Source organism: Rhinopithecus bieti, unplaced genomic scaffold (assembly GCF_001698545.2).
Source record: "Rhinopithecus bieti isolate Rb0 unplaced genomic scaffold, ASM169854v2 scaffold_37314, whole genome shotgun sequence".
NCBI lineage: Eukaryota > Metazoa > Chordata > Mammalia > Primates > Cercopithecidae > Rhinopithecus > Rhinopithecus bieti.
In genome coordinates this window covers 1,462,984-1,477,842 of record NW_016816196.1, presented here as the reverse complement: position 1 = coordinate 1,477,842, position 14,859 = coordinate 1,462,984, and the positions used below count along the sequence as shown (strand labels likewise).

The following is a 14,859-nucleotide window of genomic DNA, read 5'->3' as shown; positions in this document are numbered from 1 at the left end:
AAAAAAAAAAAAAAAAAAAAAAGAATTGGATTTGGTTTCCATGTCATCCTTGTTTGAAACAGCTAATACAAATTACTTCTTCAGTGCTCTCCTAGGCCTAAGAATCTGATGACTTTCAAACATTAAGCCAAAATCCACTTGGAATTATGTGACAATCTCTTTAAAAAAAATCAATGCTCATATTTTACAATTCATTATTCTGGTTTATAATATGGTATAGTAGATCAACAGAATGAAATAGCCAATCAAACAGACCAGAGAACCCCAGCTGACATCCATTAAGTCCATTTTCTCCTAACTGGTCTCCCTGGGCCTGGCCTCTCTCCACATCAATCCTGACCAATTTTTCTAAGATACAAATTTGGTTCTATCACTCCCTTTCTCACAATTCCTTGCTGGGAAGAGAAAACCAAATACTACATGTTCTCACTTATAAGTGGGAGCTAAACATTGAGCACACATGGACATAAACATGGGAACAATAGACACTGTGGACTACTAGAGAGGGGAGGAAGGGAAGACAGCGTGGGTTGAAAAACTAACTATTGGGTACTATGCTCACTATCAGGGTACAATATACCCATGTAACAAACCTGCACATGTGACCTCTATATTTAAAATAAAAGTTGAAATTTTTAAAAAATCCCTACTTGCTCCTTATTACTCAAAAGAATAAAGTTCAATTCCTTAGCATGATATTAAAGGCCCTCCATGATTTGTCCCCAAATGACCATTATCTACTGTATCTCCCATGTGGTCAACAGCTCCCTACTCTAAGCCTCTGGTTCCAGCTCTCCCCACAGTCATGCTAAGTGCCGCCATACTTCTGTGCCTTCATTGCTCCCTCGGCGTCAAGAACCACTGCCTGGTTGCAACCCATTCTCCGCCTACTAGAAGGCTTGTCATCCTTCAAGGTCTACTGCAAATGTTACACATTCCCTTAGAGCTTTCCGTGTCCTTTCAAAGTCAGAATATTTTGTCAATTCTTATAATGCTATTTTTAAATTCCTAAAAGTCTTGCTTGTTTGGAATTAATTTTAAATCCAGTGTTGTTCATTTGAAGACCACAGAATAAAATACAAACAGTATCCTGCACACTAAATATAGGTCAGAGCTATTTCTCTTCCTCACTGAGATCCATTGTTTTTCAAATGTTAACATATGAAATCAGAAGATGTCCTAAATCAGAAATCTTCCATTTTGTCAGACCCTGACATTAACAAGAACAATGCTGCATAGAAGACACGTGCCATTTATGAATACTCACCCACGAGCAGGATCAACAGTTATGCCAATTGGAAAGCCAACTCCAAGAGCTGTCCCATCATTGGCAATCAGTGTTTTTCTGTATCTGATATCTCCGTGGAGTGTCAAAACCTATAGCATAAAATAACTTATTAGAACTGAGTTTCATAAGGGGAACCAAAGGAAACTGAGATGAAGGAGAACTTATAAACAAAACAAATTCCAAAGCACAATTAGGGACGAATGAGAGAGGGTTTGCATGAGATTTCAGATCATCTCTATTGCACTTCAGGGAAATGAGGACATTAGCTCAATAGAAAATGAGAGTAAGAGAAGCAAAATCACCTCCCAAGTTCCTACTTCCAATTCACCTAAAATTTCAGGAGGGAACATTTTTATGGATAAAAGGAAGACTCAGTTGGGAAAACATACAGAGCCACCGCCTGAAGAAACTGCAAAAATCCTTCAGGAAAGCTAAGAGAAATCTCTGGAAGAGACAAATGAGAACCCACAGCTTTCCTGCACCCCGATGACCAGGCCATGGCACTTGGTGGCCAATTACTGCCAACACAGTTGATCAAAATAGTCCAAATTTACTCAGAGGTACAGTGAATTCTGTTCCAAGTCAACAACCTAAGCTGAAACACATGAGCTGAAATCTCTGCCCTGCCAGTCCTGACTGTACAACCTGAGGCAAATAAATTCACCTCTCTGAAATTGATCAGTCAAATATGGATGAAAGTATTATCTTCTGCATCGACCTCAGGTCTAAGAGATAATACAGGCAAAGCACTTAGCACAGCACCCAGCACAACTGTGTTCAATAAACTTCTATTGTTTAATTGGTCCATCTACTGGTCACTTACTATGTATGAGGTATTGGAGCAAACATTATTGTATGATCCTTACAATTCTGTGAGGTAGATCCCATCATTTTTCTCAATACAGATGAAGAAAAAGAGGCCTAGAGAGGTTGTGGCTTTCCCAAGGCTGTTTGTGATTATTACTGTTATAATCGCAGTGCTAACAGGGCCCTGATACAGCACATAAAAATACGGTTTATTGAACTAGAAGGAAGTTTCTTATGGTAATGAAGCTATTTAATACGTACCTAAGACAGTCTAAGAGACAACTAGTAAGAAATCAGAAAATGCCTGTTGATTTTTGCATTAAGATTTTTCTATAAAATCGCTTTTCAATACAAATAGATTATCTGTGTTTCTCCGTCTCTCATGCATGTGCACATGTGCACACGCATACACACACACACACACACACACACACATTCTTCTTCTCTCCCTCATTCTTTTCCCTAAATTTTTTTCTCTCTATTGTCTGGTATCTTTCACTCCTGCTTGGACTAAGGTAACTTTTCTTTTCTCAGTTTGCCTCTTTCTGCTACAATTTCTCTCCTTTTCCTACGACTAAGGATCTCTTTGGTTCAAAGTTCCTTTTCTTGTTTTCTGGAATATGCAGAGCTCTCTCTCTCACGGCCACTCTGTAGGCTTCACAATTCAGCTATAAAATTTCTTTTAGTGGATGGGCACACAGCTACCCCTAGTGGATAACAGTTTCTTCAATGTTTCTCTTATTTTCAAGTTGGAGTTAAACGCAAACTACTCTTAGGCAGGAAGGCATATTATACAGGTAAACAGATAGTGAATACGATTCCTATTTTCTTAATTAATCCAACAATCACCCGGAAGAATTACTTACAATTTAAATGACCTAAGGGGAAACATTAGTAAAACCATTAAAAGGGCAATTTGCCCTTGGGTCATTATTCTCATAGGTCTTTTATGGATCTTCTAAAAATATTGATCATTTGAGGGAAACAGCGCTCTGTATTTACAGGATACCTCAGTGTTATGAAGTACTTTTACTTACTCAGCCATAAATTCCACTGTACAGATGAGAAAACAGAGGCTCAGAGAAGTTAATTTGTCCAAGGTCAAAGAGTCAAATAGCTCATGAGTGGAGAAAATGCAGTGCTGTCCCCAGTCACAAAATGCATTTCCATGTTTCAGGGTCTTTGTTCAACTGTTTTTCTCTGCCTGGGACACATTTTCCCTATGTCTTCATTTGGCAGAAATAAAAACAGTAGTCCCCCCTCATCCCTGAGGGACACATTCCAAGATCACCAATGGATGCCTGAAACCTCAGATAGTACTGAACTCTACTATGTTTTTTCCTACACATACACACCTACGATAAAGTTTAATTTATAAATTAGACACGGTAAGAGATTAACAATAATCTGAAAATAGAACAATTATAACAATATACTGTAATAACAATTATGTGAATGTGGTCTCTCTCTCTCTCGCCTTTTAAATATCTTATTGTGCTGTACTCACCTATTCTCAGGCCACTGTAGGTAACTGAAACCTCAGAAAGTGAAACCCTCGGATAAGGAAGGATGTATTAGTCATCTTTCAAGACTCAGCTCACAAGTAACCACGAATGGGAAGTCTGCATGCTCTCTCCCCTCACTTATACCTCTGCTTCCAATCACTAGCACTTTATATTCACTGGCCTTATCACACTTATGACACTGGAGCACAGGTATTTGTTTATGTATCTATCTCACAGATATGTGAGCTACTTAAAGACAGAAAGAAAACATGTTTTATTCATCTTGGAATAGCCAGGACCAACTGATCCATAGAAAGCATTTCCTAGTGCTCATTAAATGAATGAATAAAATAAGCAAGCAACCCAGATTCAAAGCGAGGTCTTTGGACTCCAAATCAGAATATCTTTCCTCTGTACCTCACTGCATCGGGGCATAATTAGAAACTTTTGGTTCATGTGGTTAAAGTGGCCTTACCAATCCACACACACATGCATGCTCAGTTATTCTCCAACTGGCTGCTGTTGCAATTGTACCTAACACTAATGGGAAAGACACGTTCCCTGCTTTTGGAAAACTATCAGTTTAAAAGAAAAGAACCCCATTTACTAATCAAGAGACCAAGAGATAAAATAAGAGCATATTAATTGCCGTTTGGAATTAAGACAGCTTTGTACTGGGTGGACTCTAGAGAGATGTGAGTTTCGTAGTAAGTGTCTTAGGCAGTAGATGTTGCCGATGTTTAATGGGAGGATGATAGTTTTAGTTGAAATCATGAAAAATACTTTCTGCCACTGTCAAAGAGGGTTAAATCAGTCTGGATTGCCAGAGTTGTAGTTTATAAAAGTGCAAACAGAGAATACTGCCTAGGAATTAGAGCAGCAAAGCTGACCATTTAAGACAATCTCTTAGCTTCTGTGGGCCTTGGTTTCCTATGTAAAAAAAAAAAAAAAAAATAGAGCTTGAACAGAGGAGTCTCCAAGGGGCCCTTCACATTAACACCTGGTGATTCTACCTGGTTTGAGATATTTGTGCGTACTGCAAATTTCCCTCTCATCACGAATGGCTACCACACCTGCCTGACCTCAGGAATGTTGCGAGGATTAAATTAGATGCTAGTGAAAGATCTTTGTAAACTCAAGCACTGTTCCAGCGAGAGAGCTCTTTTCTCTGCCTGGGACACCTTTTCCCTATTTCTTCATTTGGCAGAAATAAAAACAGTCGTCCGCACTCATCCATGGGGGATACATTCCAAGATCACCAATGGATGCGTGAAACCTCAGATAGTACGAAACTCTACATAGGCTGTGTTCTTAGTCTACAGAGAGTGCTTTTTAGTGTAGATAGGTGCTCTAAATTAGCCACCAGGCTGCTGTGTGCCTTCCTCATCTTCAGTATCTTTCTGAATGCTCCAAAGAAAAACCGGCTTGCCAGCTGGTGCCCACCTAAAGCAGTGGATTGTCAGGGCTCTGCTAACTATCCCCCACCAAAACCTTCTCCTTGCTTTGAGAAGTTTCACTTTCAAAATTATTATGAATTAATAATCCCTTCCATGTTTTATCCTTCTCTCAGAGTGGAGCAAACCAACACTAGACAAGTTACCTCTGACTTCCTTCATGTGATTTCATACCTGTGCCTCATCTAGAATTTCTTCTGGGAATTAGAGTAAAAAGAACATTTATCTTGAAGAAGAGAGTATCAAAGGAATTAGAATCGAGTTTCTACTTTCTGTTTTGCTGTTAGAAAAACTGTACTGGAGCCATAGAAAGATTTCCATCTAAGAACAGAGGCAAACTATAAATTTGGTTGAGAACTGAAATAGCATTGAAGATTAGATGAGGAAACATAGTAAAAATTCCCTGCTTACCATAATCTTCCCTTTATGTTGAATTCCCTATGTAACTTTTATTGATCTTCTTATATATTATTTTTTAAATTACCTAAAATACTTTTATAGCAACAAGGTAGTATTGATAATTAGGAGGAAACAAAATAAAGCAATAGAAAGTTCAAATAATTTATTTTTGCCAGCCAGACGTGGTGGCTCATGCCTATAATCCCAGCACTTTGGGAGGTTGAGGCAGGTGGATCACTTGAGGTCAGGTGTTCAAGACCAGCCTGGCCAACATGGTGAAACCCCATCTCTACTAAAAATACAAAAAATTAGCCAGGCATAGCAGCACACACCTGTAATCCCAGCTACTCAGGTGGCTGAGACGGGAGAATTGCTTCAACCCAGGAGCTGGAGGTTGCAGTGAGCAAGATCGTGCCACTGTACTCCAGCCTGGATGATAGAGTGAGACTTTGTCTAAAAACAAACAAAAAAATTCAGGTGGTTTTCCTCTTTCACTTCAGAGACTTTGATAGTTAACACTAATATATTTTCTCTTTTCTTCTTGCTTAAAATGATTCCAAAACCACATGAGATCTATTCCTGAGACTAGAGTTTACATCAGTTTAAATCCAATGTTTGTGTAAATAGTATTATAGAATCATTACCTCAATTGACTGAGTTCTAGGATTGGTAGAATAAAGGTTTCTTGAAACCCAATCTAAGGCCAGGTTCATAGAAGGCCCCACCATAGATACAGAAGCAAACACTGTCCTGTTAGTGCCATCTGTCTTCACTCTGTGAATTTCACCCTGGAAAGAAAGACAAGGGGAAGTGAGCAGTTCCAAGGCCACGGCTCCTACATAAGAACGCTTTCTTCACTGTGGCTACAGCCAGCTGCTGTATTTCTTGAACACGCCTTACACTCAGAGGAAAGGCAAACAAAGGTTCAGCACCATTGGGTAGGCTTCAAACAATTTTTCAGTGTGTCATTGGAATACACAAGGCTTACCATTCAGGCTATCTCCAGTACTGGCTACAGAGATAGTTCTTAACTACCACAAGCATATGAGTCATAAGAAAAACCCAAGTCACAGATGTGGATCAGAAGGCTAGGAGTATATTTTGTATATGGGTGACAAACATGAAACACAAAGATCTTTCTTCTCTTCCTCCTTTATAGTCTCCTTGCCCTTTCCCTATTCTTACAGGTTTTTTCCCTGAAGGTTGAAGAAAATGTCCTATGAGGAAGAGAACTGGAAAAGTGTTCATTCTTACCCTAGAGGCAAATATTCTAAAGGATTCTAAAGGAAGGCCCCAGCACCACATCAAATGCTTTCACTAAATTCCCTTAGGGAACTACTACTTTTGTCTTGAGTTTTGATCATTTTTATATTCGTCGAATATTTTCTACTCGCTTAAGACTTCTCTAGGGAGTTGCCTAGTATTTGTTGAGACCTTAATAAATCAATCCAATGCATAATCCCAGCAAGCATTGTGACTGCTGCTTCTTGGCATGTATACTGTGGTCAGAAGCAGGTAATTCAGTGCAGGGCGAATCACAGGCACGTCTAGAAAATACTTGCTGAATAAGTAAATAATACACAATAGCTTAAATTTGTTTCTCTTTCTAAAGCTAAAGAGTTTTATGATTTTTGCTCCAGACCAAGCTCACATTTATACCCCTCATTGAATCAAAAAACTTAGGGATAAATTTATTTCCACATTGTTTCCCTTTCACCCACACAACAAAAGTTTGCATATAAAAAAACATCAGTGCAGGCAGGCTCTTCAAGAATAAATTATATACTTTGAATGTTATTCAAAACTTACTGGATTTTCAACCCAATAGATGTATTGCTCAGCGTCATCAAATTCAACATCTAAACCATTCTGTATCCCTGCTATGGGGACCATAGCATCATTGCTCTTCACATCAGGATTGAGGGAGATTCCAAAAATTATATGTTGCCTTACAGTTATTAAGAAAGGTTGATCATCTGTGAAAATAGAAGAATATCAGTCAAAATCATATCCCACTATTCCCAGACATTTAGAGTAATGGAAGGCAGTAGCCTGTTACCATCATATGGGCTAAAATGACATTGCAGCATTGCAGCAATAAATATAATGTACTTCATCAGACAACCATGGGCCTTTCACAGGATTTCAGTGGGCTGCTGGACCACAAGACCTCCAACCCCACATACAACACTGTCTAGACTTTTTCAAGGCAGGTTGGTATTTATATTACTCTTCATTGAGTCCTTACTTACACTGATAAACCACCCATGTTTGCTAAACCTCACAGACAGGACATTCTTCCACTTCTACACACAGACAAACCTCACTAACACTGATCTCAGGGAAAGGAGAGTTGAGTTTTGAAAAACAAAAAAGTGAAAAAAATCATTTAGACTATTCTTGTGAAAGGCAGCTTACTAGTTTTAAGAATGTTCAGAAAATAAAACAACACTACAAAGTGTTGCCTAGTATTTATTGAGACCTTAATAAATCAATCCAATGTATAATCCCATCAATTGTTACTTGAGTAGTGTCTCTCTTCCTCATAAGATTTTAACTCCCAAAGGTCAATGACTGTGTCTGATTTGCTTATTATTGTGTCCCAGGGCCTGGTACTCAGAGCCTGGCATAAAATATTTGCCCAATAAATGTTTGCTAACTAAATGGATGACCACATGACTACATCAACGTAGAAGTGAATATGTAAATAGTATCTTCCAAAGTTCTCAAAACTGTCTACACATTGTAATTTAAACATTCCCATAATATCTTAAACTATCAGTTCACTTAGCCACCTTAACAGATAATAAAAGTTCCTTTTTCAGAAACAATTTAATCTTTATCCTGATCCCCATCAAGAGTGGGGTTTTAAAATTCCTCTCTGAGAAAAGGAAAACTTTTGAATCTAAGTTTTGTGTTAAGATATATGTATAAGATATATCACATATTAAGACAAAGTATAAAATGATTAATCATTACATAACTTTCATAAGCTAAACATGACATTTTCATTATTTTTATAATCTGGGAAACTTTCCATCTTCAGCAGGATGACTTGGTCATTTTTTCTTCACTTATTTTCGCATCTCATTAGCTTTCCTTGTTCCTATCATTTCTATTACTGAGAAATAACCCAGTTTTTATTAACCTAGGACAAATTTAAATTTAGTCTAATGTAAATTTTGCAACTAGTAATGCTTTACATTTTTCAAGTACTGCAATGTATAGTCTTCCACAACAAGCCTGCAAAGTTGTTTTCAGCTGGAGCAAATGAGATTTGCAGGAGCTCTGTGACTTCTGCAGGAAACAGTAATAGGAGATGGACCCTGGCCCATTCACTTCCAAGCCCTTCCTCTCTCAGCTGCTCCACATTGCCTCTCTTCTGAACAACTGCAATTGCAATAAAAATCGCCTCTCATTGATTGAGAATGTGCGCCATACTGCATGCATCAGGTAAATATTTCCCTTAATTTATCTCCCTCAAGTTTCCTAAGTTTGTTTGTTAGACAGGTCCTCCCTCAGTTTGCAAATAAGACACAAAGAAATCAAGCAATTTAAACGAGGTCACACAACCAGGCCTCCTGAACTCCAGAATCTACGTTTTTCATCACTGCACTGCAAATACTGCAGGCCAGGTACTATTTATTGAGTATCAAATTACCACTCATTTCATTTGGTTTAACTGCAATTAAAAAAAAAAAAAGCTAGATTATGAGTTTCAGCTGTACCAAGAAATTATCTTGCGATGATATTTAACTATGTATTGATTATATGTTATTAATGTTCATTGGCTCAATAGAAACAATACCTCTGTCCCAGTTTTATGGGAGACTTTAAATTCTTACTCACTCAAAACCTGATTCTGCCCTTTTGAATGGCTCATCTCCCTTTGCTTAATTGGAGTAATTCTCAACCAAAGCATTGTTTAGGGCCTAAAAACTTTGCTTATCTCATCCATCATACATGGGCCTTCTTGACTCCTCCATGGCACTCTTCCCTTAAGCACCATCTGCTTCTACTCCTTCCTGGGGATCATGTCTCAAGCCCTTTATCTGATAACTGCTGGTGTACTGAGAACGTTTACCACCAATGAACATTTGCAGGCAATGGACCAGAGAGCAGGATCTCCTGTAACGCTGTGCTGGCTGAAACTGTGAGCGTCATGGTGGGGGATGATGCCAGGGGAGTAATAGAAAGGAAGTGGCCAGTAAGACAACAGGTAGCACAGGGAGGTGCCTGAAAAGTGCTATATGGGAAAGCAAAAAGAATTGATTTCACACACTGCACACATATCTAAGGAGCAAATGGGTAAGAAACAGAGGACTGGGGAAGGAACAAAAATGGATATTGGAGAGTTTGTCATTCACTCAACATTTACTGAGTGCCACCATGTACCATGAAGTGCCACAGGCAATAAGCATACATCTATAGAACAGGTAGAGGCTTTATCGTCAAGGAACATAGCATCTAGAGGGCAAGACCAAGTATACGAGCCCTTACAATTCATTATGACAATGGCACGAAGGGGTAGGCACAGAGGCATCTAGGGTTGCATGGAAAGGAGTTCAGGAGGTGGTGACAGTTAAGTAGGTCAGTGTGTCTCTGTTTTTTGAAATTAAAGATCATCTCTTCATTTCTATTTTCCATGTCATAATCCCATTAATGTTAGTGTCAGTAGAGTCATGAAGACATTATAGCCAGGAATGAGAAATCAATGTTGTAATTGAATGACAATATATATGATCCCCAAACCTAGGTCCTCCTTAAGTCATACCCTGCACAAGCTGATCAGTACCGCAGCCTTCACTGGAGCAAGGACAAGGAGTGTTCTCTTATCTTGCACAAAATCACTGAAGCAAGTGCCTTGTGCCCGAGACTGAGTCAGAAGTCTATTTGTATTTGGAGTAATTTTAGGGGTGCTGAGGTGATGTTTGGCTTGAGTTTTGTTTGTTTATTTGGTTTTGGCATTGTGAGGAATATATTTTCTAAATAATTTAAAAAGTCTCATACAGAGAAAGCACTCACTATAACATAAAATTAGAAATAAATAGAACCATCTCATAATTGCCCTATCCAACTGTAACCACTATTGGCACTTGTGTGTTTTTGCTTCCGGACTTTTTTAATGCATGTTTTTACAGGGCCAATATTGTGCAGTATCTGCTTATTTTACTTAACAGTATCACAGAAGCACTTCCACATATATTCCAGCCACTTAGTAAACACCAGTTTAAAAGCTATTCAACAGTCAAATCAAGTAAAATGTTTCCACCTATAAATGTTAACAAGTTTTCTAAACTTCTTGTTGGGAAAAAAAATGTGGAAACCTTTTATCGGTTAACATATATTGGCAATCAGTTACTCAGCTGGTGCTCTGAAACCAGCTGGGAAATCCTAAAAAACAAGTTCAGTAAACTTCAGTTCAGTTGACTTCAGTAAAGTCAACCCATGAGAGAACCACTAGTGGAATTATTTGTGAAACAACAAAAGGCGCTATTTAAAATTAACACTTATCAATCATCATCAGAGAGTAATACTGATTACACCAACCCCCAATGTGCAATTCAACAATCTTTGTGTGCTGAAAGAATGCTTTGTATCTGAAATGTCTACAGCCCAGTTTAATCTTCTCCTGAAAGACTCTAGGGACACACTAAATTAAACAATGTCAACCAGGATTAGGTACATAATGAGTCTCTGAGGAAAAATGGCAAATGCCAGTCCCTCTGTGAGAATTACCAATAATTAAAATCTTTCATCATGAAAGTATCATTGCACAATATTACATGCTGATGGAATTTGCTTTTCAGTAAGCCTACATCTGCATAATATCTAAACACTAAAAGTTTCCTGAATTTAGTATATATTTTCCATTCTAGATTAGGACTAGATTTCCTTCTAGATTACGACTCTATTATCTCTTAATTTAGGAATATGTGATAATTAAACATTTAAGTTGAACTTGTCTACAACAATTTTCATCAGTATCAAAATATATTCATTCACTTCACTGAGAAATGAAAGGGAATTTGAGTTTAGAGTAAGTTCTTAGATTTTTAAGCAATAATGAATTATATTTTTAAGTGTATTATACACAAGTACACACTCCAGAAGAAATCTCTTTTGTGAACTGGCTGCAACTTTTCCTTCTTTTCTTACTCCCTTAAGTACTTGGTATAATCCTCCACATACTCTTCAATCGACCCAATAAAATATCTCTAGGATGAGATAAAGATTAAATTGCTCAAATAGTCACTTGTAATATCTCATACAGACACAATTCTCCTTCTTAAAGTATCAGATGGTAATAGTAACAGTACTGAAACTGGAGTCAGAAGACCCAGGCTAGAACACTCATCAACTATTGGTTACAAGAATGAAAATGAGACAATGGAACCAGGTGCAGTGGTTTAGGTCTGTAATCCCAGCACATTGGGAAGCTAAGGCAGGTGGACAGTCTGAGGGCAGAACTTGAAGACCAGCCTGGGCAACATGGCAAAACCCCATCTCTACAAAAAATACAAAAATTAGCCAGGTTTGTTGGCATGTGCCTCTAGTCTCACCTACTCAGGAGGCTGAGGTGGGAGAATCACATGAGCCTGGAAAGTGGAGGCTACAGTGAGCTATGATTACACTATTGCACTACAGCCTGGGCATCAGAGCAAGACACTATCTCAAAAAAAAAAAAAAAAAAAAAAGCGTGAGAAAGAGACAATGGACATGAAAAATGAAGCTGTACACAAACGTTGAGAATGTTTACTTCTTAGGTGCAGAATTTGGACCTTCCCATTACCATGGATTGTCAGAGAAGTCTAACTGTACCCAGGTGAGAGAAAATGCGAGGTTACAGATTGTTCAATCACATGCACAGATAACATTAGCTCCATATACAGAAACTATATTACAACCAAGGCACTCAGTGACATCACCCCATACAACACACATCATTCTGCAGACACCTGAGGAATCAAAGGACACAGCACACGTTCAGTCGCAATTGGGTTTAGAGTTCCCACTGCTTGGCACAAACTATGACCAGATCCGTCTTCAGAGCACACATAAGGAGCATACTATACCTCTCAAGCAATTCAGGAGATCAGGAGACAGACTCCATCCTGAAGGACAAACACAGGAGTAAAAATGAGGCCCCTGTGAAGAAAGCAGGCACAGATGGCTACAGCGGGAAAAGGCACATGGATTCACAGCTGTATGAGAAAGAAAGAAAGCACCAGTGAGTGGAAAACCACCACATTAAAATCAAAACAGAGTCATGCTCTTAGCGTCTTCCCACAGGCCCCAGTACTGAGGGGCTTAAGTACGATGTTACCTCTGTTGTTTTCTTTTGTTTTGTTTTCACTGAACTACTTACACTTTCAACTTCCCTAGCATTAGGCTTTCAACTTAGCATTCATAAGGGACATGAGAGAGAAGAATGACTCAAGGTTACAGATCAATCCAGTCTATAACTAGATTATGAACAAACAGCCACTGAATAATCTGGAACTTGTAATAGAAATATGATGCTAAGTAATCTGTCTCCTTGCCTGACCTAAAAGAGATCTTTTTGCATTAAAATAAAAGTTGTGTGTTTGATGTGTGACCTTGTAGTTTACCTAGAGTTTTCCAGATTTGGTTAGATAATAATCTTTTATTTTTCTACTGATGATATCTCTGTGTGTCTCTGCACCTTGAAAATCAGGATTCTGTGTGGCCTCCACACACAGGATGTTCCATAGTTCTTATTACACATACCCTGCTATTAATAGATTATTAATCCATTCATTCACCAGAAAAATGGTAGGTACTCACTGTATACCAAACACCATTCTAGGCACTGGGGACGCTATAAAAGTGGAGTACATATTCGAGCAAAAAGGAACAGAACTAAACTGAGAGAGAGAGCGAGAGAGATTTCAGAACATGAGGGTAAAGAGCAAAAGAATTATGAGGGGGCGGCTATTTTAGGTAGAGTGGTCAATGAGGGCCTCCCTGAGAAAGTGACATTTGGGTAGAATCCTAAATGACACGCTGAGCAACTCATGCAGAGATCTGGAAGAGAGATGTTCCAGGCAGAGGGAAGAGCTAGCGCAGAAGCTGAGAGGCGGGAGTCGCCTGCTGTGCTTTTAGACCATAATGAAATCCAATGTGGCAACAGCGAGTGGGAGAAGAGAACAGGGAAATAGCAGCAACCACATGCTGAGGTGTGTGAGAAATAACTGCAGAGTTTTGAGAAGAGAGGATTAAGTGAAGATCAAGTGACTTATCTCCCTCTCCCACCAGAAAGAACAGTACGGATGCCAAATCTTTCACCTAGCCACCCATACCATGCACTTTAGGATGACTCGTGCTGGCTACAGCAGAGCACCTAGAAGGCAGTGCTACCATAATAAACTAGTCCTAAAAGTAAGCTGCTTTCAATCACAGAGTGGTGGTGGTAAGAGGATTAAAGGCACTATCAGTTCTGTACTCCATTTGTCAGCTGAGGAAATGGAGACTCATGTGAGGGTCACAGAGGTAGTAGCCACATGCTGAAATGATATAATTCAGATGTGCTGTTGTTATATCCAAGGTATGAATTTTCCATGGTAAATAAAAGTAATGGCAATGTCAGGACTGGGGAAAGTATAGAGTGGGGTGGTTTGTAAAGAGAAAAAGAAAATGTATTGCCCAAACAAATGGGTCTGTAACAGTGTGCATTTAGCATTCCCAGAGTCAGTGTTTTCCAAGCTACTCCCAGGCAGGAGGTTTCTCTGCACCACTCACAATTTGGTTGTTTTGAAGGATGAACTGCAACAATCCCAAGGGGCCATTGAATATTATACATTACAACTGACTGGTTCCCTCCATGCCACTTGTTGGCTCGCATAACCCGACGAGTAGCACGGTCAGTCCAGTACACAGAGTCTTCAAAGAGAGTTAGAGCATAGGGATGCCGTATAATCTGTGAGGCAGAAGAGAACAGTGAGACTTCATCCAAAAATCAAAGCCAAGGTGCACTGAGTCAAAGAGGATATGTGCTCAAGCAGATGCTTTCCTTTAGCATGTCATTATTAAATAAAAACACAAGGAAGTCATAGTACAAAAGAGCGGCAAAAAATACACAATTTATCCTATATCCCACCAAACCATTCAAGATCCTTTCACATACACGTGTCATTTATTCTTTATGTTTGTCTGGGTAATTACAGTGGGCATCTATTTTACAAATGAAAACAAAACTGAAGCACAAAAAGCAAGATGACATATCAGGATCACCTACTAGTTAGAAGTTAGATGGAACTAGAGAGCTTAGAGACTCCTCATCTCCCACTCCCACACCCCAGCCCTCACTCCATCATCAGCACCTTGTGCCTGCTAGTTCCACTGTCTTGTGCTGCCACTCACTGATTCACATCAATCTGTTACA

The 14,859-nt window shown here is 38.9% G+C and overlaps 1 protein-coding gene across 2 annotated transcripts in view; it reads right to left on the bottom strand.

Annotated features, from left to right (window-relative positions):
- Window positions 1–14,859, bottom strand: part of LRP2 (LDL receptor related protein 2) — a 229,106-nt gene that overhangs the window by 95,437 nt on the left and 118,810 nt on the right. For both annotated transcript variants that reach the window (XM_017854503.1, XM_017854502.1), the window contains 5 exons: window positions 14,217–14,394; window positions 12,530–12,658; window positions 7,263–7,429; window positions 6,098–6,241; window positions 1,268–1,377 (listed from right to left, as the gene is read on the bottom strand). In XM_017854503.1, coding sequence (XP_017709992.1) covers window positions 1,268–1,377; window positions 6,098–6,241; window positions 7,263–7,429; window positions 12,530–12,658; window positions 14,217–14,394 — 728 coding nt within the window. The remainder of the gene's footprint in view (window positions 1–1,267; window positions 1,378–6,097; window positions 6,242–7,262; window positions 7,430–12,529; window positions 12,659–14,216; window positions 14,395–14,859) is intronic.